The 27220-nt window shown below is 43.3% G+C and overlaps 1 protein-coding gene across 5 annotated transcripts in view; it reads left to right on the plus strand.

The window, feature by feature from the left end:
* Nucleotides 1-1654: 1654 nt before the first annotated feature.
* gria2b (glutamate receptor, ionotropic, AMPA 2b) overlaps nt 1655-27220 on the plus strand; it is a 32850-nt gene continuing 7284 nt past the window's right edge. For 4 of the 5 annotated variants that reach the window (XR_005119640.2, XM_037459983.2, XM_037459984.2 and 1 more), the window contains exons 1-11: nt 1656-2144; nt 2271-2411; nt 16153-16392; nt 21280-21476; nt 22451-22504; nt 22611-22769; nt 23955-24122; nt 25232-25336; nt 25468-25575; nt 25748-25954; nt 26036-26403. Coding sequence is in view for 4 of the 5 variants with exons in the window: in XM_037459983.2 (XP_037315880.2) it covers nt 2060-2144; nt 2271-2411; nt 16153-16392; nt 21280-21476; nt 22451-22504; nt 22611-22769; nt 23955-24122; nt 25232-25336; nt 25468-25575; nt 25748-25954; nt 26036-26403 (1832 nt within the window). In the remaining variant the exon portion in view is untranslated. Of the gene's footprint in view, nt 2145-2270; nt 2412-16152; nt 16393-21279; nt 21477-22450; nt 22505-22610; nt 22770-23954; nt 24123-25231; nt 25337-25467; nt 25576-25747; nt 25955-26035; nt 26404-27220 lie in introns of all 5 variants that reach the window. The other variant, XM_062560477.1, reaches the window with a different exon arrangement.

The raw sequence follows: 27220 nt of genomic DNA on the forward strand, positions 1-27220 counted from the left end.
TGCCACATATGCCTAATACTTACGCCATATACAGTATACTGTATATATATATACTGTATACGGACCAGCCCAGTGAGCACCTGTCATTTCAAGTTGAAATCTGGTTTAAATGAGGTCTGAAGGTCTTTTACTAAAAAAATGGATGAAACATCAAGGTGCCAAATACCGCCAATTTGTTTATAATGTGTCATGTTGTAACGTAACGGTTTATTGAGAGACGATATTAAGATTTCTATAATAGTTAATAAATTGGTCGGCAACATTTTATATTTCACTTAAAACGTCATAAATGTGGAACTATATAGGGTGTGGTGTTAACAAGATATTTTTAGGACATAATAATGCGGTCAGTTTGAAACATTACTTTTAAACACGCAACTCCGCTCACATCCGTAACGCGCATGCGCGAGACGCTCCACCGGATATAGCACGAGGCAAAGTTTTGAACGGGAGCAGAGCGACATGAACGGGCGGATACAACCACGGCTGCCGGCTCCAATACTCCGTAAGTACGTGAGTGTTTTGACGAAGCACACCTGGATCTATAACCGGTGGTTTTACCTGTGCTGCCCACCCAGTACGTGCTACCAGTTACCAGTGACCTAGTTGGCGTCAACGCAGTTGGTTTGCTATGGTTAACATGCTAGTTTGTAGCATGCTAGCTTGTAGCATGCTATCTTGTAGCATGCTAGCGTTCGGCATTATGGCCTGGACAAAAAGTAAACATCCCAGAATATTTATATAAACAAGAAGGCCAAAACCTTATTAGTCACTGATGCTTTACAATTGCTGCTAAATGATATTTACATAATGATAAAGTATTTGAGAATAAAACGTTTAAGCCTTAAAAATTGAGTGAGCTTGAAGCCAAAATCGACCCTGTAGCCACGTTGAATGAAACCGATGATGGCCCAGAGGGAACCTTTAACCACAAGGGTTCTCAAGTATTTTTGCTTTCCCCCCTCACAGGTTTCTCTGGATGGTGTTTACATCTGATGGTGCTTACATCGGATGGTGGTTGTCCCTGCAGTGGTCCTGCCTTACACCCTTACTGCCCTCAATATTTGAATAATAATAATAATGTCCTAGGGTTAACTTTATATTCTGTAGCACCTCTGCCGTTCTCCCCCAGGTTTCTCACAGTTTAATTTTTTCATTTCAAGTTTTTCGAGTTAATATGAGACTTTCTGCAAAGAGAATGCTGCATGTTTACAGACTGTAAAGATCTCTGATGTGAATTTGTGATTTTGGGCTTTACAAAATAAAAAGATTTCTATAGAATGAACATGAACACATCAAGTGACGATTCAAGTGACTCTGAGATCTTGTTACAGAATCTGAAGATGAAGTTCCAAATCCATTAAAACATTTAGAAAATCGGGTTACAAACTCACAGAAATGTGAACTAACTCAATGCAGTTTTAATTACATATTTATTTTGTGCTGAAATATATTTTGTTTTTCATTCTGCTTTTATTTAATAAAATGGTATGTTGTATTCATATTGCCAAGTAATGAATACAAATGAATCAAAGAATGTGTTTGTTTGGCCTCGTTGAGGACTCTTAGTATGACTGCTCTCACTAAGTATGCAACCTGTGAGTTAGGTCTTTTACACGCAGTGATGCTCTCCCGGGAGAGTTCTAGTTCTCGTTGGAGCAGTTGTCACTGCTGTCACAAGTTGGTCGCCGCTCGGCTCTTTCCGTCTCCGTCCGCCTTCTCATTAACGTTCCTTCCTCGTGGGTGTGATGCCGAAAGGGTCTCCGGCGCGCCGAGCGGAGACGCGCAGTGTCCGTGCGCGCTGAGAGGAGGCACCAGCTGCCAGGCAGGAGGGAAACGACGAGGAGGCAGCGCGAGAAGAGACGAGCACATCCACGTCGCAGGCGACCATTCCTTCACCGCCGGGGTCCGTTCACGGCAGAAGAAGAACCCCAAACGGTCCTTTGCTGTAGATTTGCGTTGTTTTCCGGAGGTCTCCGTCGTGTGTGGGAATTAACAGCTCCGGAGACATCGAGGAATATTAACTCCCCTGGTGGATGTGGACAACTAAACTGTGGACATGGAAGCAATTGTGAATTTCTATGTGTCGGTCCTGCTGGTTTTATGGGGATGCGCGCTGGGAGGCTCGCCCAGTGTTCAAATCGGTACGTATCCATCAGTTCCCAACACAAACACTACTTGGACGATTTTGTGCGTAAAATGCTAAGCACATTTTGAATTCCTAGAGAACAATGTGCCACTGAAGCTCACATTTGCCTTTTCGGTTTCAGGGGGACTCTTCCCAAGGGGCGCGGATCAAGAGTACAGCGCGTTTCGGATAGGGATGGTTCAGTTTGGCACCTCGGAATTCAGATTGACGCCCCACATTGACAATCTGGAAGTGGCCAACAGTTTTGCTGTAACCAACTGCTGTAAGTGACAAAAACAACCCGCCTTCGTTTTAATGCAACACGTCTTTCTTCATCGTTCCCTAAAATGGTAAATGCGCGTGTGTTGTGCCTTTTTATGAGACGCGCTTGCTGTGAAATCATTCGTGGAGACTTTGAGGTGGGGAGGATGAACGAGCATCATGTGGGCAGGGGGAAAGTTGGTTTCCACGGTAACAGTCAGTCACATCCATCCCATTTCCATTCCGTTGCATTCAGAGATCAAACTAAGCTTCGCTGCAGAAATATCGATCGGACTGGATCTCTTCATCCTCTGACCTAAGTTTGGTGTGGCTGCACTTGGTTGGAATCAACATCAACCCGTTTGTTGAACAAAATGTCATTTCGATGCGATACGAACCTGGAGATTTGACTTTTCTTTCTTCCTCATTCTACGAAAAAAAGATAACCGGCACTTGCAACAAAACAGATTAAATGTATATCGCCGCATGCATTATGTCATTTGGTTGTTTGTTGAAGCGAGAAGCGAGATGAGGCGTCTCGAGGTGGACATCTCTCTTCTTTTCTCGTTCATCCATAATTGGCTCCTAGAACTCCGCACACGTACACAGAGGTTCGTTGAAAGGCGCTTTAACCTACATCAAGGATTGATAGAAAGGGTTAAATGACAACAGACCCAATCTCACCAACTATCACCTGTTTATTGTTGTTCGTCAGACAGCGGAGACTTTTTTATTTTTATTTAGATCGATTCTCTTGCATCAATTAAACCAACGCGCTGAGTGTTTTTCTCAGAAACATCGGAAACAAAAGGCAACAAATGGCTTTCTACGGTCGCTGCTCATACGTTTCATTAGGCGGTTGCCAAGCGACCAACAGTTCCCGCAAAACATAAATCACGCGCGTGTGATTGGTGCGCACATTGGTTCAATCGATGTCATTAGCATATAAAAGCTTCCTGCTTGGAGAGCCTCGTTGCCTCCTGCAGATCACAGCGCGAGCCGCGTCGATGTCCCACATGCGCGTTCTTTCAATCTGACATCTTTGCCCAAACGTGAGGATTCGTTGGGTTGACAGCGAACTACATCCACAATACACACGGTGGCATCGGTATAGTTTTACAATTGTTTCATTCATTTTGTTTTGAAATAATCTCACAAATGAAAAAATACATATGAACCCCCAATGGTTTCCCACCACCCCAAATCTCTCTCTCTCTCTCTCTCTGTGTGTGTGTGTGTGTGTGTGTGTGTGTGGTGTTGTGTGAACTCCATTTAGAGTCTTTAGCAGATAGTTGCTTACAAACAGATAACTTGGCTGTCTTCATCAAATATGATCAAAGTTTTTAATTTAGGTTACTCGGGATAATTAATTAGCTCCATCTGATTTCTTCACACGTTTTTATCGTAAGGTGCGCCAAGCTAATGGAGTGAGTTGTTAACGAATTACAGTCTGAAGCCAATCTGCACATTCCCCATGGAATTATGACACACAGGAAGAGAGCTGGCTTCCACATACCCCACAACAAGTCAGATCACGCAAATTCAAAGTTTTGCAGAATACAATCTGCGCAGTAAACACAAGTTCTGTATGTTTTCTTTTGTTGCCATTTTAGGATTTAGTGTTTAAACAAATAATTTAACAAACTACTGGGTATACAAAATGAACAAATTAATGAGGAGTGATGTGGAGCCACACGTTCAGACTGCGTGTTGTGTTGAGAGAAAAGAAAAAAGAGCTCAGACTATTAGCAGCTTTTTACGTATGTGATGTGACAGCCGTGCTGTCTTCCCCCTGTAATCGACCGACCACGTAGGTGGGAGTGTGTGTGTGTGTGTGTTGGGCAGAGGGGGCTGGGGGTTAAGCCAATAGAAGGCGGTCTGCCTCCGATCCACTTACATGTGTAATTACAGTGAATGAACACCACCACTTTGCCTTTTTTTTAACTGTACTTGATGAGGCTGCACAAAGTGGAGAATAAAGCATCGGACATGGCATATTGGAAGCATAGAGATCTTGAGTTTGTGTGCGCTTGTTGTGCTCCTGGACGAGCTGCTCCATGCCGTGTGTCAGCGTGAGCTTTCATTTGGTATCAAACAAAAGCACTTCTGTCTTTAATGAAGAGGGAGACCTGAGGGACGATGTAGCGCTACAAACCATATGGGATTGAAGTGGACTTCAACCACTGAATATCAATGTGTTGTTTTGATCAAACTGTCTGTGCAGCACAACGTTTTAGAAAGGTCTAAGCAGCAAATGTTTGGCAAAGATATTTCCTGACGTGCGTTGTGATTTAATCAATAGTAAGCTTAATCGTAACATCGAAAAGACGATGATAAAAGTAAGACATTATCTAATATTCTTTTCCCAAAGAGCTCTGTAGCCCACAGACATATCACACTGTGGCTGTACTTGGCCTGCACAGCAGCACACTTCATTAATGCAGTGTGTTAGAGACAGTGGGAGGGAGGATGATACATTCCTCCATCAATAATGGTTCATCTGGACAGGCGTGCATCTGCTGCCAAGACCAGAGGAATCATTGGACCTGGATGTGAGCATGTACAGTGTGTGCTGCGGTGTGCTAGCCGCCCTCAGGAATCAATTGAACACATTTTTTGCACTTTCTAGAAAAGACCACCTTAGAGACATCATATGGTTAAATGACTAAAACCATCTAAATACCCAAAATATATATATATGATATGTGTTGATATTCCAATTTTTTGGTGTTCAAGGAATAGTTCATAAATGCTTTGCAGGTAGGTCAGTTATAATGAGAAGAACACCTTGGTGGGCAGGTTATGATTTATAACACATCAGTGACTCATTTTTCTACGATTAATAAATGCATTAGATGCACATTGCTTCTTATAATGAACTACTAGTTTTTTTTGCTATCCACGGTCCATCTGCGCTGAGTAGAATACCGGCACTGAAGGACTGAAGGTCATGAAGAATCAAATTAGGTCTGGAGGGAAAAATAACACTATTTGTCCTCACATTAATATGCAACTTATTCAAATGAAATGAAAAGGAGATTTACTATTTAATTGAACTCTACTACTAATACTGTAGTATTGAACTGTACTATACGTATAAAGGGGTCATGAGCATAAATGCTTTGGAAGCTCTTTAAATTTAAATTCTGCATGAACCTCCAATCATTATCATCCATGTGACACTTTTTGTGACCAATTTAGTGACTGAAGCTCTACATTGTTCTTACACATTTCTGGAATTGGACAAACCACCTTCACAACTCACAGGATCATTGAAAGGTTTTCAGGGTGTCACCGCAAAATAAATTATCCACACTGAAATGCACAAAACCAATAAAAGCTAATTAATGGAGGCTTAGCGGTGACCTTTTCCTTTAATGCAGTAAAAGGCATTTAAATAACCTCAGTCCACCTGTGCATGTGCACATCTGTTTGGCCGCCCATGTCGCCTTAGCATGCTCCCGTGCTTTTATATATTTTTATTTCCCTCCCACCACTTCCAAAGCAAACCCCTCCTTCTGTCTCGGAGAACAGTCTGAGATCACTGACGCCCGGCCTGTGATTTAACACTTCAAAGTTGCAGTTTGCCATGGTTGAATCGCGTTCATACACTCATTTCATGCAGCTGCGTGCACATATCATCTCGCCAGCCGATGCATTCGTGAACCTTGCTGTATGATCGAAAGCTTAAAGCGCCCGTATATACGTGCATTGGAGCATTGGTTATAGCCAATTTATTGTTCACACTTAATTAAGTGCGTTCTCCTCCATTTTGGAGGAAGCTTTTGAAATATTAAACATGCCCGGGAGCTGGTCGGTCAGAAAATGAGGCTAAAGAACCCTCCGCGGATCTCTGCTTGCCCTGAATACAACCCTCAACCAAGCCCTCGACACTTTGTCCTCCTAAAACAAGACGGAGATAGCATCACTTACAGCGAGGTCCAAAGGCTCCCTGCTGGAGGTCCCCTCGCGCCTCGTATCCAATGACTTACTTTGCCTCCTGCCTTTGAGGAGTGTGGCTCATCAGCAGCTTTTGCCCAAAGCAAACACATTTTTTAATGTCCTGTGCATCGCATCCTTCCAAATGAGATCATTGTGAGAAGAAGTGTCATCCTAAATGTCATTACCTTTACTCCATTTGGTTGCTTTTTGTAAGCAGAAATGAGCAGCCAGTTATTATTCATCCACTTTTTAGTCACAATGATCCACAGGGACTAAATCAGAGACACCCGCTCGGTTCATGACGCACAATTTATGAGAAATCTAGTCACCAAAAAGTCTTTCATTGACTCATTTAGCTGAGCAAGCATGCAGCAGAGAAAAGTGACTACAGTTACTAGTGCATACATTCATTCGTTCACATAGACTGTACATAAATTCCTCTCCTATAGCAGCACCAGTGTGACATTACTTGTATTTCTTAAAAAGAGATCCGGAGATTGTCTCCTCAGAAAATAGATCCTTATCCAATGGCCCACTATCTCGATGTCCCCTCCTGCATCTTTTGTTTGAAAGAATAAAAACAACTTGCAGCCTTTCATCAAGCTCTAACAGCTTGTACAGTGACAACCACCATCTAACATGAGAGTCAGGCGCTGTGTCGGCCAATGATTCCAGATCAGCTCTCGAACGCATCACGGCTACGATGAAGAGTGTCCTTTCTCCACTGCATCCATAAGCCTAAAGATTCAACAGCAGCCTAGAGACACAGAGACATCACGCTTTTAAAATATTTAGGGATGCATTTTAGAAATATAAAATAATTCATTGCAAATTAAGTTTGTGTGACAGATGACTTGTTTTTGGCATTTACTGTTTGTTTTAAGACATTCAAATAAAACAGAACATAGCTTATTGGAATACATTCATCACATAGGAGTGTTTCCAATAATAAGATATTTACTTTAATTCACCGATTGACCTTTTCTGCTGAAGGAGGATGCTAATTAGCATGCGTAGGAGGGAAGTGTCCTTCCCATCATTGAGGTGATTAAGATTTGATCAGGTGGCCTTTTCTGTTTTTTTTCTGGCTTCTTATGAACTTATTAAGATCTGAGTGTGTGTGTGTGTGTAGGTAGGTAGAGAGAGAGAGAGAGAAAGAAAGATAAAGAAGTTGGAAATGCTAAATGAAAATGAAGGCCTTTAACGTGTGATGAGCAGAGGAAGAGGGCAGCGAGCGGACCATGTGCTCCGTTGGCCTCTAATGTTCCGCCTCATGGAACCAAATCAAAGCGTAAGGGAGCGAATGTCTTCGGCTGTGTCCTTTTAAAGAGGGAAGGTTGACTCAGGATAAAGGTGGTGTAAGGGGCTGCAGGGCGGAATAGTGGAGGGAGTATCAGGGGAAGTGAGATCAGGTGTGCCAGGAGAAGGTCTGATTCTGTAAGTATGATTTAGTTTAGCGACCGTGCTCTGGAAATAAGCTCCATTATCTGTTGTTTTTGGTTTCTTCACGTTTTATTAAGAACTATTACTAGATACCACCTGCCTTTGACTGCTTTTTGGGTTGGTTCCTGTTACAGTGAAGACAGGGATTTTGTGCTCTCGTATGAACTGAGGGTCTGAATTCTTACACAAAAGGTCTCAGCATCGGTTGGCCTGTTATTGGCATTTTGTTAAATCGTTTTTCTCACCAATCAAAGGGGCGAGCTGTAGAACGGATTCATGCCTGTTGCAGTCAGTTACATCCGAGGAAGCAACACGGTTGCTCACGATGGAGAGAGCTTTTTGCGCTGGAAGTAAAACCAACAGCACAAACGGCACACAGTCTGCAGAGGACCACCAACCGTGTCCCTGAAAGGCCGTGGTCCTGCTAAATGTGGGGAGATTGTTGGCACTTGAAACACAGCTGGAAGCAGGAGGAGTCACTAGTTCAACAGTTCTGCCTCCATGATGATAGAATGTGAGTTTTGTTTAAAACAACAATAACAATTAAACAACAGTGTCTGAAATACACTTCAATTTATTAATGACGTGTGTGAGAGTTGACTCACAGGGGTTTTGCTTTTCAGCCATGTATCCACCTGTAGGTCCACACTGGTTTCAGCGGAATGTTCTGGGTGTTTGTGGATTGGAAACAAGGCAGTTTTCTCTGTTTTAGGGCAGCTATGCAGCAGATGTTCCATTGTGTCTTCATGTTGGGGTTCTTTTCATGGTCTGCTTTGTTAATGTGCCGTTTGGGTCCCTTGACCTGCTGCAGTCAGAGATAAAAAGGAGAGAGGGGACGGTCTGTCCCTGACTGACAAGATGATTATTAAATAATTTCAATTTATAAAATGTAATTTAAATTTAAATTGGAGGTTGAGGTTGGAACCAGATGGGTTTGCACTTAGGGGATGATGTGGAAGTCATATCTGGCCCAAACATTTATAGATTACACAAGCAGAAAAAAAACCCCCAGTCCTCACAGCACTTAGCGGCTTGCCGTGCCGCCTGCTGTGAGGAAACAACAGGAGAAACACTGAGAACACAGCTGCATGAGTCACATGACATTTTCTGATTCCACCATTGTTTTGGGCTGGAGAGAAAATAAAATAACAGCATTACATCCAATCAAATGTATTCCGATGGTGACCTTTTATGTTCTCTTTGCTCTGGCTACGGGCATTTTGGGTGAAAACAAACAGGATTTTCCAACTTCCATCACAAGTTCATTTTACCGCTCAAACGAATGGTGCCTTTACAGATGCAGTTTGTGATCGTAGTCAGAAAAAACAAGAAACATTATTCTTGGAAAACTGATCAACGGAAGGCAAATAATAATAATGTCTGAATGTCTTTGAGCTTCATGTTCAAATGGATTATTTTATTATTTAGTGTTTTTAAAAAAGTTGATTTGATATTCTGATCAATGCTCCAGTCCAAAGAAATGTCAATACGATATTTATAAATTTATTTATTTCAACCAAATTACTACCCTAATATAATGTATTACCTTAATGCATCGCTGCACTGTAAATGGTGTTTACTTTCACCCATGGAAAAGATTACTGAGGGAATATTATTATGTCATGGTGCGTTGTTCTCGTAACACAACGAGTTCTATTTCATCCAGTGGCTGCTCAACAAAGCCTCCTGCTGTACAACAGTGTTATTGGTCTGATTTGTATTACAATCCATTACAGTGAGGAAGACATCAAATCCAATGAAAGGGCCGCTTCCTTTTTAATGTCCGCCTTAAGATGGAAAAGTGAAGCAGTGATGTAATCTCCATCTCTATTAAGGAATGTGGTAGTTTTCAGGGACGTTGTGTCAGTTTCCCCTTGTTACAAGCTAATTAAGGCAACAAAACATTCATTCAAATCTGGTGCTGTGTTCTTTTTCTATTGTAGAATTCATTTTTAATTTACAAACTCCGCTCCGGTTCCTTTAATTTCAAATAAAAAACTGCACGAGAGGACTTCTTGACTTTGTTAATTTAAACTCAACTGAACTAAAAAAACAACAAAGAGCGAGTGATTTGCATCAGTTTGTTAATGCTGTCGGTGTGCAAATGTTTTTTTTATTATATGCAAGGTGCTCCAAATAACCACACAGCCTCATCCCTGCTTCATGTGTGGAAGTAATGTGCGTTCAGACCCACTAAACCATGTCACACTTAATGTATTCATTTACATAAAGAACTGGATGCCGTATAATTGGGTAAAGGTCGGGCAGAGGGAGGAGCTAAGGGCCGTGGGAGAGGGGACAGGTCAGAGGTCAAATGAAAACGGTGATCTGATGGGAGGGCTGGGGTCATTTTGAGTAGTATGAGGAGGTGATAATACCGAAGGTGTTCTGTTTGTGATCAATAAGCTGTGTTGTGCGGAATGGATCGGTGTGTGCGTGAGCGTGTGTGCTCCTCCTCCGTGGATCCGACAGCGGCTGCCATAACCCTGGTGGCATCGCTTGAGTTGAAAAAGGCCCTTGACAGTAATTGTGTTAAATATAAACTGACCTGTCACATGGGCAGAGCCCGTTTTGATGATGTCTAACGATATTGATTTAATATTCACAGTTGAGACACTGGCGCGAGCCGCGTGGCGTCAGTTAGGAACTAAGTGACGCGGCTACTCGACTTTGCCAATAACTGGCGCGTGACGTGAGCGGTTCCGGCAGCTTCCGAGGCTGTGAACAAAGTCGCTTCTCAACCCCCAACCCCCCCGGGTCCCTTTAGCTGCTGCCGAAGCATTCGAATGTGCCTGGAACACGACAAAAGGACAATCGGAACACTGGGGAAGATGTTTGACGATAGCATATCGGGCCCGTAGTTCATGTAAAAACCCGGGGCCCCCGATCCACCGCCTCAGTCGGAAAGCCTCCAGGAAACAGGTCAGTGCACAAAGCCGGAGAGGGAGAAAGCCAGGAGACAGAGGGAGGAATGGCAGCGGAGGAGGGGCAGCCAGGGGTTGATAAGAACTGAGCCTCTAGTGTTCTTTTTCGAACCAGCTGCCGGAAGAGCGGCTTGAAGGCAGAAAAGAACCGCTCCCAGCGACGCCTCCCAGAAGTGGCCCCCCGCCGGGACCCTCGAGAGCGTGACGGAGAGCTGTCAGCCGAGGCGACAGCTCTGCAGAGCTCCAGTGCAAACGAGCCCGACCAGACAAAGAATTTCACAGCCACGTTGATTCTTTGCTAGCGGAGCGGGAATCGAACCCGTTCGGCTCAGTTCTTCAATGGCTGTGAGGAAAATGGCATTTTATATCATCGACGCAGCATGAATCGTCGTGCCGAGGTGACTATTTTCTGCAGTGTAGCGGAGGGGGGGGAGACATGGCTGAAGTATGTTACCCTGGCAACAGGCTACTCAGGGAATGAAACCAGATGTTGTTATGGGCTGGAAACAACGCTGCACGACGTGATGGAACGTCCTAAAATCCATACAGTCTCTTATAAATCAATTCAATCAAAGGTTATGTAACTTAATGAAGTGCTCTTAGATTCATCTGAGAACCGATAATTAAAAACAAGACTAAGATATGATTACTAGTGGTTCTTGTGTTATGGTCCCAATACAGAAACATCTCACTGTGGTTTGATTATAAGGAAGTAGATCATCATCACAGCAGACTCTTAAAGGCCTTTACATGGACCAAAAAAGATGTTGTTCATTTTAAATGCAAGAACTGTGTCTACTGCGTACATATATATTTTATTTTAAATAGTCTGGTAATCCATGTGATGGTATTTAAAAAAGGTGATTTTGTTAAAAAAATCACACAGCAAAATAATTGCAATAATCCTGGTTTAGCTCAAAATAACAGATATTACGGGATTAACCAATGAGATTTGAGTACTGTAAAACTATTTTTTATCGATGACAGGGTTTTTTCACGGCTAAATCACACCTAAAACATCGGCTGGCCGTGCAGGTTGCCCACATGGCTCTTTTTGGAGGACTGGAAAACCACGGCAGCGTGCTGCGACCACGGTGACACGTGCGCCCGCGCTTCCCAGAGACAGACGGGGTGGCGGCTCTCCAACTGGTGGCAGATCAGTTTTGCATAAAGCCGGGAGGCCTTGTTCTCCTGGTGAGAACAGGAGCGTCGGAGAGAGGGTGCGATATCTAACAGTTCCGGTCACTGTGACTGGACTGCTGATGATCGTCGCCGCGGCGACCCCAGGTCCGCGCGGGAGCGTTGGACTGACTCATCGCTTCACTGATGCGGCGGGCCTTTGCTGTTCCTCCGTTCAATATCAGATGGCGTCCGACGCTAATTCAATATATGCCCTCTCTGGTCGTTAGAGCTGAATGAAAAACTACTTGTAAAGCCGGCGATAAAAAACGTAATTGCTCCTTCTGTTTCATTTTTTTCTCCCAATTATTACTGGAGTTCTTAATTAAAACGCCTAACACTATGCCATGGTCAGCCATAACAGTGAGATTCAAGGTCTAAAGGTTGGAAGGATAACAATCATACTTAAAACATAAATTATTTTTTGTTGGAATAATGTCCTGTTCATTTCTGTTTTTTGTGTCCGTTTGAGCTGATCAAACATAAGTGGATGTAGACTTTGTACACTGATATCATGTGTCAGCGGAATTTGTGTGTTTTGGTAGCAGTTAAATTATGCATGCTTTAATTAATGATCCTTGACGGAGATGTAATATAAACAGAGGTGCAGTGGTTGTGATGCCTTCAGTGCCACGGTGGTGAAAAGGAGGTCAGCTAATTAGGACAGCTAAATATGTCTCGCATGGTGCCCCTTCTCCTCTGAAAGTCACAGCTGGAGGAAATGAGGTCATTGGGACCTGTTTTGTGACCGCGGAGTGTCACAACTAACTGAGAACCAAAATACTGTAAAAGATGAATGTTGTCTTCTGGTAAATGCTGCGGTGGAAGTAGGTCAGGGTCAGGATCAGTTAGGCTGAGGCTGACAGGAAGCCACGCTGAGGGGCTTCAGGCGCTTCAAGTTCCATTAATCTAAACCTGAAAGCAGTTCTGATGATGAACAGATTCAGTTTGCACATCGACTCACCTTCTCGTCTTCTATTCCGTGCTTTAAAGAGCTATTTTATATCCTTTGTTTTGTAATGTTAGATGCCACTGTAACAAAGATATATATTTTTACATTATTCTCATCAACAAAGTATTTCCCTTAACTGATTACTGATTCAGTGATGACATAATTTAAAAATCACCAAACACAGATTAACCAGTGTGTTACTATGTGGTCTGTTCTCTGTAACCACCATGCCAGTATTAAGTGATTCTACAAACATTTTGCTCCTGGTGATTAATTAGGATTAAAAATGACACAAAAACACCCAGTAACTTCTATTCATTCTGTGAGCAAACCTCCCGGGTTCCATTGATGCGAAGGGAGTTACACAATCCTCACTGTCTGTGCCATGGCTTTGCTTATCAAACATCCCTCAACTCCCCATGGACGAGGCACACGTAGATCTCTCGCCCACTAAAAAAAAAACAAAGCAAGCCTCCTGCTCGTCATTCTTCTATTGTCACATCCCAAATCCGGCGGAATCCCCCCCCCCGAACAGCCGCTCTGTGGAGAAGCGGTCGGATGCCTTTGGCTGCCGGATGCGGATTTCCATATTTGGTCCTGAAGTAACATGTTGTCAAACTGTTGGCTCTGGCATAAGCTGCAGCCTCAGTCGTGGAGGATCTCCAGCCTCCCTCAGCGTGAGCTCAGAGAGGTTTTAATCCCGCAGCAAGCTCACCAGCGAGAGAGTCTTCCAAGGACGACAATGGACGGATGTGACAGGGAGACGTGGAGGAAACGCTGCGGCTGCTTCAGGGGCACATTATTCATATATTAGGATGCCATGATGTGATGGGATGTTTTTTGTACTGCCAGGCATAAATATCCCATCATTGTCATGTCTTGCAACATGAAATAAGGCATGAAGTTCGGTGACGGCCTTTTTCCTCTCAAAAGTAATAAAGAGAAGATGGCGCTGGACAAATAAGTAAGATTCTATTGTGAAACAATCAATGAACGATAATGATTTTATTTTCTAAAATGTCTCAAAATACAAATGAAGTCTATTATACATTGTAGTACCTTTATGGTACATTACAAAAACATGTTGCAAATATCAACATTTAAACTCAATAAGGAGCAGATTTTATCAGAGGTTAATGTACGATACATTAATGTGTAAACATAATTTTACTCTCTGGTGAATTGGTTTTAATTGTAGGTAATTCATATTGTGCAAAAGGCTTCCTTCTACCCCGCAAGGTGATTAGAAGTATTAGTCGAATGCAGAGGAGGTCCTGGTTGGTGTAAGAAAATTAAGATGCGAATGGAGGCAAAAGGCGGACCTGTTATTCCCTCCCTGACACTTTTTTTCTTATTACCTCTGGAGGTACTTTTTTTTTTTTTATCATGTGACCCAAACCTCTGAGGGAGCGTTTCATCTCAATCCTGCAGTATCATTTCCAATTTGATGGCGACAGTTAAACAGACGATACACTTTGGGTTCTATTAGCTCCCAGTTAGACAAAAGTGAAATGAGATTAGTGAGGTCTGATCTGTCTGAGGCCACTAAGAATACGAGGAACAGTCCCACGGGCCGACAAGCTGTTTGTCCCGGACGACAGTTATGAACATTTTATTGCTCGAGTCGATGGATTGGTACAGATGAGGATGGGAATATATCATCATTTTGGCCTATTCTCTGCATTTTTTGGGACTCAGGGGAGTACAAAGACCAACTATGATGTTTCTTGCGAAAGGTTGGACTAACAAGTCTAAATAGAAAATCTGTACAAGTAACACTCTTCCTGCCTTACACAATAGTGGTGTGTGGTCTAGAATAGAGAATGTAACTTAGGGTTTTCAAACACAATAAACAGGAATAATGCAAAATACTCGCCTACTTTTATTGTGAAAAGAAAGAGTGGAAAGAGTGTATGTGATTGCCTCAAGGAAAGGCTGCTGAGGTCAGTCAGCTCCCATCTTCTACAAGGACAAACAATTGATCTTTGACCTGGGGACGTACGGTTAAAGTTAATTGTAAATTCACCGTGGTTCAAATGAGTGTCTTGTTCAGCAGAACGGGCTTGATTCGTCCTCCAGAGACACATTTTAATGAGCTGGAATTCCCTGGTAAAGCTGCTTGGTCTTTAACAGTACAACAAAGTGTCTGTTCAAGACTATTCACTGTGTGTATGTGTGAAACATTAAAGAGGGCAGTTGAATGAACCTAATGGCCGAAACACAAAGCTTCTATAAGATCCTTCCCATGTTCATGAGTCCAGCACACACTCTTTACTGGACCTCATGTTTCAATCCATCAGTGATGGCTGCCACAGCCAGTGCACAAGAGGCAGGAAGGCCTATACAGTAGTAAAACCAAGCCAGGTAATATTATATATGATTTACAGACTCTACTTCCCTCTGTCAGCAAGTTGTCCCCCTTTTATTGTGGCGAGGGATGACCCATTAGATTAATTACATTGACTTGTACATATGTGTCCTCCAATGAGCCTGATTAACTTACATTTGATCAATACACGTTTTCAAGCGGCGTTACCATCTGCTGACCCGGGTAAAATGTTTGATAATCAGCCGGCAATCTCGAGATTACTTGGACCCTCGGTGTCCATGTTGGTCTCCGGTGGCCTTTTCCGGTCTGTGCATAATGGATGCTGGCGGCCAGCAGAGCTACTGTACTGTATGTACTCGAGCAAGCGCTTATGAATTATTGAACAAAGGAGATTCTTTTTTTGCCGAGTCAACAAAATGAGGTCCGAATATCGAATAATCTGATGCAGAGACCGTGTCATCACAAATGCTGGAAGCAAAACCCTAAACGGATCCCAACAGAGGCGATCAGTTGGCTCTAATGGGGATCTGAAGAAGACGCATTAAGTACACAAATCAAACAGAAACGGCAGCATTACAACATATCATGGTACATTACAGGATGGATATCCAATATGAAGAATTAATGGCCAGATTTGCTGAATGCTTGAAACGCCGAGCATCCCCATATTCCCACCGTATCAAAAAGGCAGAGGGCGGCTCATAAAAGTTTCACGCAGAGACAGGCGCACAGTCGATCTTCTGCGGTTGAATTCAAGCACTCCCCCGGCGAAGCTTACGCAAAGCTATCTATGAATTTGCAGAAAGAGAAACAGAAGCGGCCATTAACGGCCGTGGTCCAAAGGATTTGGATTATAGCCCTGGATGTATGCACAGTGGTGAATTATGGCAGAGCGTCCTCTGGAAATGTCTGCAGTTTGCTTGGCAGAGGGAAATATGTTGTTGTTCCGATTCAGGGGGATGTGTGCTGAAACCATCCTTTTCCTCTGCTCCAGTCTGTTCACAGTTCTCAAGGGGAGTGTACGCCATTTTCGGATTCTACGACAAGAAGTCTGTGAACACCATCACGTCCTTTTGCGGGACGCTCCACGTCTCCTTCATCACGCCCAGCTTCCCCCTGGACGGGAACCAGCAGTTCATCATCCAGATGAGACCCGATATCAAGGGGCCCCTCCTCAGCCTCATCGAGTACTACAAGTGGGACAAGTTTGCCTACCTGTACGACAGTGACCGAGGTAAGTCGTGCCTAGCGGGTTTCAAAGTTTCTTTCTGGGTCTGATTTACCAACAGGTGACACCAAAGTTACCACCAACGTTTGTAGACCAGCTGTATGTTCACGTGGAGATATATCCGCCAATATGGAATGAAAAAAACAAACAATCAAGCGTCATCAGGGGGCTCTAAAACAAACGGTTTGACCTCCTGAAATCTGAAAATTATGTTCAAAATGTTTCTTTCAGCACACATACCATTTATAGGTAAAACACACTGACCATAAGCATGTGACACACAACAGTTCCATCCAGGTAAAGGGCATTTTGGCTCCTGACAAAGAGCTTGTCACATTCAATCAACTATAGCACCTGCTGTGTTTGGGAGGCTGTATTACGTAACATCAAGAGGAGTCACCTTTGACGTAAAGGTGATGTGCCCTGCAGTTATGGACTTCCACACTCGTTCTACTAGAGGCGCAATCTGTTTGTGTTGTGTATTTATGGGCACCGGTGACAGAAAAAAAGGTACCAGGTGTCAGGTACACACACCAAACCAGTCTACCGTGGTAGACAGAAGAGAACGTTACGTCCACCGTGCCACTAAAGGGCCCTTTGTGCATATTTCATCATTGCATTGCTGTCTAATTAGGTCAGCATGATCCTCTCATTCCTATGGCAACAGCGTTGTGGAGAGAGACACATCATACACATAATAAGTGTAAGTGTCTGAGCGAGTCAAAGACGTAGCCAACGGAGTTGCCACTGGTTAGGACAAAGGACGTCGGCACGTTGGGACTAATGGCTGAACCGACACTACCGTTGTCAGCTGTTGTCAGTCAGTCAGAGTTGAAAATGGATGCACTGTTGGTGGGTGCATCGTCCCTCGGAGCACCATGTCTGCATTGCTTTGGATCCCTGAATGCCTACATGACCCATTTGATGATGGAGCACTGCTTCTTACAATAATAGCTATTGAACAAACAGAGGCAAAGAAGGAAAGAAAAATCATTTTTGATCAACAATCTCATAATGAATTGTCTTTGATTATTCACTTAACCATTTGCACCCATTTTCTATGTTTAATGCCCTTAAGTGGTTGGTAAAAATTGTTGTCTTTGAACCATAAGGTGGATCTTTCACTAGGCGTGAGTGGTTGTCTATCAGACAGCTTTAATTTCCAACAGTCTCACTGCAGTTTGTGAGATAATCACAAAATACGGACACAAATGTTTTGTGTTAATCATCTCAACATCGTATTACAATTTATTTCAATTTCGTTAATCTTTGGGAAACAAACCCATCCAAGGCTTAGCAATAATTAAATACATTTAGCTTAAGAAGCTACAAAGAAGCTACGGGCTAGCTAACTATTGCTATATCAGATGGTATATTCTCATTAAAGCCACATCAAAGACTCTGTACTTGTGGAGGTTTTTTGGAGTAGTGAGAAACTTGTCTGACGCTGTTGTCCCCCTCGTCTCTTTAGCGCTTTCCGAGCTAAGCTAAGCCTCGGTGTGAGTGGGCCTGCTTTAAATGTGGCTATAGCTTTAGCTTTGACTGGTTTTCGTAGCCATCCCCAGAGCCGAGCACGGCCCACAGCGAGGCCCCTGGTTGCAGCCATTGGCTTCGGCTGCGGTCGACTCACAGCCTTTGAACCATTTTACTCTAACAGCTGAACACCCACATTTGTTTCTCAGGAGCTTGTTAAAAATGAAGCAGAGAACTGATAATGCTGCTCTGTACCTGCAGGAGGTGTAAAAAAGCAATAGTTTGATAAAATGCCAGATCAACTCAGAAGGTGATAGTATATCTTTGTTATTTGTCTATCTGTATAAACCAAACCAACACATTTTGGTATTTTTGAATAAAGCGACAGGGTTGTCTGTGTTAATGATTACATTTGATTTACCTGTAGGTTCAAGTTGCGGTGCTTTTGTTAACAATCTATGTCTCCATTGGGTTGCTGTGAGCATTTTAATTTGTATTCATACAATATTTGGGACCCATAATCATACCATTTTTTAAATCTCAATTACCATTTGCAGATTCAAGTTTACCAACACGATTGCCTCATTTATCATTTAGTTGGTGTTATGCTGAAGTGGGGTTGTACTATATACCTGTGGAAGGACGTTCAACGTGTACCACTATGTGAGGAAACCAAAGCTAGAAGCAACAAGATTATAGCTCATATGAAGCCGCTATTAAACAGCTTTCCTCTATGAATTATTTATCAGCGTTTACTTGCCTCATTTGAATAGTCTCCATCATATTTTGCATATGATCATAGAGTCACATACAGCAACTCATCAGGATGTTATAGATCAAGTAAATTATTATGTCTATGCTTAATCAAATTGCTAAGGTGTCATTTGACAAACTAGTTCATGTATCTGATTTCCACCCTGACCCTAAAAATGGACTGCAATTTAGTGCAAGGTTACATCGGTGCAACGGTGCAGTGGTCGTGCATAATGTTGGCGGCAAGCCGAGACACAACATATGTCTCATTCTGAGGCGGAGCGATGGCAAACCAGTTTAATCCGAGGGGAATATGCTGCATTCAGCAGTCTTTGAACTGCAGAGGAAACCAGCGGAGCCAAGTCCCCGCTTGAGTTCTGTATTTAGAGGAGCAACAAAAGTTTTTGTTATTTATTATTATATAACATCGTCTATTGAAGAGATGGCCTGATTATCTCGAATAAACTAATGTGTAGCAGATTAGAGATGCAATGGTCTATTTGCCTGTTGATTCTTTTGTGGTTATCAACTGAGTGGTAAAGACACCTATCAAGTTGTTTTGGGATTTTGAACAGATAATAAAGCCCACTCAGCTCCAGTCTACTTTTAGTTAAAACCATGGCGAGTAATGTTTATGTACTCGTTTCAGTCACTAATCCCATTTATTACTTCGACATTATGTATGTATATATTATGTGGGCCAAGCTCTTGTGCCATCATCACATCTTGACTACCCAGCTAGCAGCACACATGCTATGCTTTGGATACCTCTACTAGAACGTATTGTTTATGGGTTGACTTCAGAGTTTAAAGCTATACAAGCTGTGAGGAATCCAAAATACAGTGTTGTACAGAACAAATAATACTGCTAATCACTAATAATCAATTTATTACTAAAACTAAAACAGCGATTGATGATATTTTTATTTTTTGCCACTGAATGCCTCTAACTTCCATTTTTTCGAATACTGGCTGCAGAATATATAAGACTTTTAGCTATCCAGTATTAATGAATACCTGCCAGCCGAGGAGATTATCAAATAAAAAATCAAGCAGAGCAAGACGCGCCGACCCTGGCTGCACTGATGTCAAGCTCTGGGGAAATTTCACTGCAGAATTTTTAATGACCTCTTTAGATAATTATTTAGACCTCACGATTATTAAAATGCACACACATCTGTGTCTCTTCCTTTCATCAAACCTTTGGGTAAACATTAGCCAGTTGCTGTGAGCAGGAGAAGCTGTATCTCTGGTACATGTGAGCCAAGTCATGGAGAAGTCATCTACAAACTATTAAAGAAAGGGAAGAGCATTTACACATCCGGGAGTATGATCAGGAATTTACATCATTTAGATTCAAGGATGAACCAACTCTCATATCGGCCTAGTATTTAAAAAAAAGTAATGATACAGAAAATCGACCTCAACCACAATTCAAGTAAAATAAACCATCTTGCTTTTGTCCTAATGTATCTTTCTGTTAATTGATCTAAATTCAAATTATTTCACTTGATAAGTGCAATGATGAAAAAGTCCAATTTAACCACACCATAAGGCCTTCGTGTAATTACCACGTGTAGTTCTTTCAGATAGAACTGCAAGCCTCCATTTTCCTCCTCTCCGTCACAAATGCACCGCGGCATCGTATGAAATTTATGACCATGGCAAGGAAACGCTCAACCGTTTTATCAAACCATTCCTAAACGGCCCTCTGCCGACCCTCTGCCGACCCGGGATCAATATCAGAGAGATGTCCAGCCGTGAGACTGAGAGGGGGACGCCGACCTATACGTCCAAGTGGAGACCGGTGTGTTCGCCTTTAATAGACTTTGCTTCAGACGGAGTGAAAGGCGCTTCGTGTGATTGAATTGAAAACTCTTGAATGCGTCATTTTGTTTTATGGTTTTGGGGTAAAGGATAAAACCGGTGAGCGCATAAGAGGGAAGCGAGAGAAAGGCCGTTTAATCAACACTCCTTTACTTCGGCACAGGACTCGGGTCCGTCGCCCCGGGCTCAGCGTCATTTCTAGTGCTGGGAGGTGAGTGAGGGATGATGGAGGGATGGAGAAAGCCTTCCCTAAAGGTCAGGAGAAGGGTAGTGGAAGGGAATCGACACGTTGCAGCCCGTCCTTGGCTGGATTGGAGCTTTCGGGCCATTGAATGTACCTTATTTGAAGACGGCCTTCGCTTGGTTTTCATGTATTCTGGCGTATTGTCGGATCCATTTTCCTCCCACACGTTGGCCAGGTTTGTGCCAGATCACCCGTGAGTCATCGGATGAACTCTTTACATAAGGCATTCGGTCTTTGTAATCGAAATAGGCAGATAGTCAATAGAGATGTTTACTCATGCTTCTGAAGTCTTCAGAGTTTATTTTCCGACCCTTCTTCTGCTGCCATCGGTGTTTGTGTTCTGTTGTCATGACTTTTCTTCATATTGGCCACTTTGAAAGTGTGTATGTGACTGTGCCCACAATAAGACACACAGAGAATGGAATACAAACCACATGCACCCCCCATTGCAGGAGGCTAGTTTCAAGGAAATTGGAAAAAGTATTGTGCAGAAACAAAATACATGAAAACCTTTTTATTCCTATCATCCTAAAGGGACAGTTCTGACTAGACGGACTAATGTGTCGTATGATCGTATGGATGCTTTGACTCCCCAGGCCTCACCACGCTGCAGGTAGTTCTGGACACAGCGGCGGAGAGGAAGTGGCAAGTGACGGCAATCAACGTGGGGAACCTGAAGGACGAGAAGAAGGACGAGGCCTACCGCTCTCTGTTCCAAGATCTGGAGACCAAGAAAGAGAGAAGGGTCATTCTGGACTGTGAGCAGGACAAAGTCAAAGACATCATGGAACAGGTAACACATTTATTATTTTTTAATTCCGCATTTTCAAATAATTAATATTGCATTGGTATTTTAGTGATTTGTTCTTTGCATCTGCTCATGATCATTAGTTTAAAAAGCGACAAGAAGTCAAGAAGAGACAATATAAAATATCTCATTTGTGTCAATAGAATCAACACTGTAAATAACACTCGCGGATTGTCTGCAGTATAAATGATATAAAGTATATATTTTTTTAGGGTATATGCAGCACTTCTAACAACTATATTGTCCTTTAACATGTCCTGCAGGAGAAAAGTATTTTTCAACCAAAATATGTGCATTTGATACAGCCCTTAGAAAGCAAGTGCACTAACAACAAGCAATTAAAGGCAAAACAGATGCTCATAAGCAAGTTGTAGTGCATTTACTTGCATTTTCAGCCGGGGGAAAGGCTCATCGATTAGCATTTAAAGAGTGCCAACGTCTCTTTAACCAAATGCTGAATGAAATCAATGCCCGCTGAGGCGGCGCCTGTTTATCTCGGAAAAACAGAATCCGTTCAGGTGGTAGTTTTTCCGCTTCACGTCAAAGACATTACCGTGGGAAATACGGGACGTTATTATTCAAATCAGCTTCAAGTGTAGCAGCGCTGACAAACGGAGGTGCCAGTCAAGCACCGGGATTAGTTTCAGGTGTGTCATTTATTAGAGGTACAGAAATACGAAATCGCCGCTATATTTCTGCTATTTTCCGTGTTTCTGCTCCACTGATAAGGAAAGTGTGTTTTGCAATTGCATATCTCTGTGTAGCAGCGATCGTGACTGTGGACACCACAGTGATCTTCCTTCAGTGACAATAGCCACGACGGTCTGAAAGTAATGGTGGATTTGTGTTCATTAAATGAACTTGTCTTATCTCTGCTTATTAATAGTATCTTGTTTGCCCAAGGCGTGTTTCTTTATTCCAAAGGGAGCTCATACTTTCTGTGTCTCATAACCCTACAGGTCATCACAATTGGCAGACATGTCAAAGGCTACCACTACATTATAGCCAATCTGGTAAGTTGACATTTGTTTAGGAAGTGTGGCATCATGTTGTACGTTTAAAAAAAAAAAAAACTTTTAATAGAGAAATAATATCTGTGTCTCAATTTGATATTTCCAGGGTTTCATTGATGGGGATCTAACCAAAATCCAGTATGGCGGTGCCAATGTGTCGGGCTTTCAGATTGTTGATTTTGATGATCCTTTGGTGTCCAAGTTTGACCAAAGATGGGAGGCCCTGGAGGAGAAGGAGTATCCTGGAGCCGATAGTAAAATAAGAGTGAGTTTTCCATCATTAGATTCATTGCCGTGTGGCTCATTTGCTGTCATGTAATTAAAAATATGCTGTTTCCATCAGCATCCCCCAACTTCACAGCCGCAAGTCCACACGGCGTGCATTATTAAACTGCTCTCGGAGTGAAGATTATTATGCACTGTTAATCTCACGCACATTCATTTTCCTGTGAGCTGAGGGCTGACATGTTTACTAGTTCTAGCATTTAATTTGCATGCGATGTAATTGAAGTCAGGATAGTTACCTGATATCCGAGTCCTTTCGTAGAACTAATCAAGTCCCAGCTGTCTCTCTGTCTCCCAACTGTCCACCGTAAACCTCTCACAATGAAAGATGAGCCACCGCCAACGATATCCTCCCGCAGTCAGTCTGGTTCAAGATCTGTTTAATGGTTTCAGGAAGTCGGCTGCAAGCGAAAAAAAATAAAATAACCTGACATTTACAACGAAGAATGGTTGATGGTGGCGCACGGAGTAGTGCAGTGCGCTGGGGGCCGCAAGGTTGGTGGTACGAATCCCGGCTGCTCCATGTGCCATGTTGAAGTTTCCCTGAGCAAGACACCTGACCCCTAATTGCTCCCCAGGCAAAAAATGTATTGCACGGGTTATAATGCAATGTAAGTCGCTTTGGATAAAAGCGTCAGCTAAATAACATGTAATGTAAACGAACAAACTAGTGCTGCACATGCCATAAATAAAGCAGGGAAAATAAAGGACCATCAGACCTGGCCTAGAAAATGCACTCTAATTAGGACAAGATGCGTGAAATTGTGTGTTTAGAGCGTCAGAGGATGATGAAGTGGTTCGTGTTGGTCCCCACTGGGGGGCAAGCTGAATCCCATGAAAGAACTTTGATTTCAAGCCTATTTCTCACTATACTTCAAACACCCAAACATTGGTGCTGCGAGGTTTGTGTGTTGAGATCCACGGTTTGACTCGAGGCACAGACATGACAAGCCATACGCGGTTCGCCTCAAAACATTGAAGAATAACATGTAGATCACCGTGTGCAGTCCAGAGAAGTCACAAAAGTCATCTGCAGTCCAATCCCCCCCGTATGAAAATAAGCTGATGGGAAATCAGACAAAAGTACCCAGTTTTAGATGCTGAGGGACTCTTACCGCTCGCACAACCCAACTCCCATCCTCTTTTCCCATTTGCTGTGCTCCAGTACACATCGGCGTTGACCTACGACGCCGTGCAGGTGATGACGGAGGCCTTCCGCTACCTGCACAAGCAGCGCATCGAATTCACCAGGAGAGCCAACAACGGGGACTGCCTGGCTAATCCCGCTGTGCCGTGGGGTCAGGGAGTAGAGATCGAACGCGCGCTGAAACAGGTAAAACACCACACGGTGGACGCAGCGTTTTGTCGGTTTGGCCTTGTTGCCGCGGTAACGGCGGATATCCCCCCCCCCAGGAAAACGAAACACCCGCCGGAGCTGCTTCAAATTGAAAGAGTGAGGTTTCTACACCAGGCTCAGATTTGCTGACAGCTATTGTTGAGCAGAGACTCAGACGGCGACCCGCTGACTGTCCTCTGAGCTTTCATTCAACATAGATTCCCTCCTGCTGGGAAACACGGCTTTTTGTGTGTGTGGGGGGGGGGGGGTTCTGAAATTGTAAAAGATTCCGCCTTTTAAACCAGGAGCAACTGGTAAAACCTTTTACCTCATATTTTAAAAATGTACTTTCATTCAACACTGAAGTAAAAAATGTACCTGAAATATAAAAAAATTTTAAAAGTCTCTGGAGTTTGACAAGAGCAGTAAACCACAAACATGTTGACTTCAGCAAAGTAAATCAAATTTATTCATGAAATAAACTGGCAGGATGCAAACAGGGGTTCTGTCTTATCTGTACCACTGGCACTTGGGGAAAGTCCCTGATATCCCCCATATGGACAATCGGTACGATCAATCGTATCCAGAATGAGATTTTTGCTGCCTTGCATCTGGGCAATAAAACAACAATTTAAAGTCATTTGGATCTGCGTTCACATCACAAATCAGTCCACTACGGTAATAGAGCACCGGGTTGTGTGGGAGTCTCACTCAGTTTCCCATTAGAACCAATCATCTGCACGACAATTGATGCCTTCCGTTTCCTCGTGGATGGATCTTACAGACCGCCAGTGACGAAGCCACCTGAGCATGAAGGGTTGCATTTCTCCCAAAGTAGATCACGTTTTTGACTTTGTGTTGAAGATTGTTAAGCGCTTCTTGCATTCAGATTATTGGGAGGACTGGCAGAAAAAAAACAAAAAGCAAACTCACTTTCAGAGACGTCTGCCATGTTCACCTTTCTCCTTTCACTTGAACATACATCAAACTAATTTGTTCCCAGAAGAACAAAGTAAGATGAATAATGCAAATCACGGAACGTCTTCATGCGCCGTAGCAGCCTGCGAGTGCCCGGGTTGTAAAAGGTTGTATGTCGTGTCTCTAAGGTTCGTGTGGACGGCCTGACAGGAAACATCCAGTTCGATCAGCACGGCAAGCGAGTCAACTACTCCGTGAACATAATGGAACTAAAGACCAACGGTCCCATGAAGGTCGGCATCGACGCTTGTCTGATTTAATGAGACTGTTTGGTTTTATATATATCGTGGGAGGTTTTCAATGTGATCACCAGATTATGTACAGCAGCTGATTAACTGTGCAAATGTTTTACCGAACACAACAGATCGGATACTGGAATGAAGCTGACAAGATGGCCGTCACCAAATCGGACGTCTTCGCAAACGACACCACGGGAATGGAAAACAAAACCGTTATTGTCACCACCATTTTGGTAAATGCCAGGAAATATGAGTACGAGTTAGTTTAAGCGTCTCTAGTTGTTTTTTCAGTGTCTCCATGCAGAAACGGTTTATTGACTGAACAGACTGAACATGGTTATCATAATGATCCAAAACACTTCTTTTATAATTTCAAACCTCTTTTTTGTTGTTTGGTGTCTCCAGGAAGCTCCGTATGTAATGCTGAAAAAGAACGCTGACCTTTACGTGGACAACGAGCGCTACGAGGGTTACTGTGTCGACCTGGCGGCGGAGATCGCGAAGCACTGCGGCTTCAAATATCAACTGAAAATAGTGGGGGACGGGAAATACGGAGCCAGAGACGCAGACACCAAAATCTGGAACGGAATGGTCGGGGAGCTGGTCTACGGGGTGAGTTGCCGCCATCAAGAGGTAACCCCAATCTCAATCGACACAACTCACTCTGGTTCTTTGGCTCCTTTGGTTGGGTAGAAAGCGGACATCGCCGTGGCCCCTCTCACCATAACGTTGGTCCGAGAGGAGGTGATTGACTTCTCCAAACCCTTCATGTCCCTGGGGATCTCCATCATGATCAAGAAGCCTCAGAAATCCAAACCGGGGGTCTTCTCCTTCCTCGACCCGCTGGCCTACGAGATCTGGATGTGCATCGTTTTCGCCTACATCGGCGTCAGCGTGGTGCTGTTCCTCGTGAGCCGCTTCAGCCCCTACGAGTGGCACACCGAGGAGTACGAGGACGGCCAGATCCAGACCAACGAGTCGACCAACGAGTTCGGCATATTCAACAGCCTCTGGTTTTCCCTCGGAGCCTTCATGCGCCAAGGCTGTGACATCTCACCGAGGTATGTCACCGACTTCACTGACTGGGTAATCAACCAGGAAATAGCCAGTGACTTTGTGTGTCTATAACCTGGGTGTGCTTTATTTCCTCGGAAATAAGAATCATCCTCCATCCAGTACTGCTTTCTTTGTACATTTGTTAGGCGCTGCTTTAGTGTCAGATACACTTTAGCGTACATACCCTTAATAGCTTGTGAGAGCGGACACTACGGTTTGAGTCATGTGTTCCGCAGAGATGAAAGATGATTCAACGCGTCGTCTCCATCTCACGCGGGTGATGTGAGAGGTGTTCGCATGACTCTAAATCAGGAGACGGTGTCACAGGGCGCCACCGTCGTGGGATTTATTCCTCCGACTGAGGCTTTCCTCCTTTTGTTTGAGGCATTCGTTGAGCTCGGAGGCAGGTCATGAAACCCCGGATAGAACTTCACATATCGCTGCACTCTGCAGTGCGTGCGTGACCTTCACAAGGCTTTGTCCCTGCGGAATGAACAGCGGTGAATTCAAACACTTTCTCCTGATTCCTTTGTTTTGGGAATGCAGTCTTCACAACTGGCAGAAAGAAATGAGATGAAACTTTCTTTGGGCGTAACTAATGAAGTGTTGATCTTATGTGTGACAAGATGACGTTGATCATTAAGTTCGTGGCGTAATTAAAAGTAAATCGTGTTTACAATTTTTCTTCAAATATTAGTGAGTTTCAATATTAATTAACTTGCTTCACATTTAAGAAAAGTGTTATTGACAAAATATTCTATAACTGTAGTTTACATTCTTTACATTGAAGAATTAAAACTCGGGAAAATCCATATTTCTATT

Source organism: Pungitius pungitius, chromosome 2 (assembly GCF_949316345.1).
Source record: "Pungitius pungitius chromosome 2, fPunPun2.1, whole genome shotgun sequence".
In the NCBI taxonomy this organism is placed as follows: domain Eukaryota; kingdom Metazoa; phylum Chordata; class Actinopteri; order Perciformes; family Gasterosteidae; genus Pungitius; species Pungitius pungitius.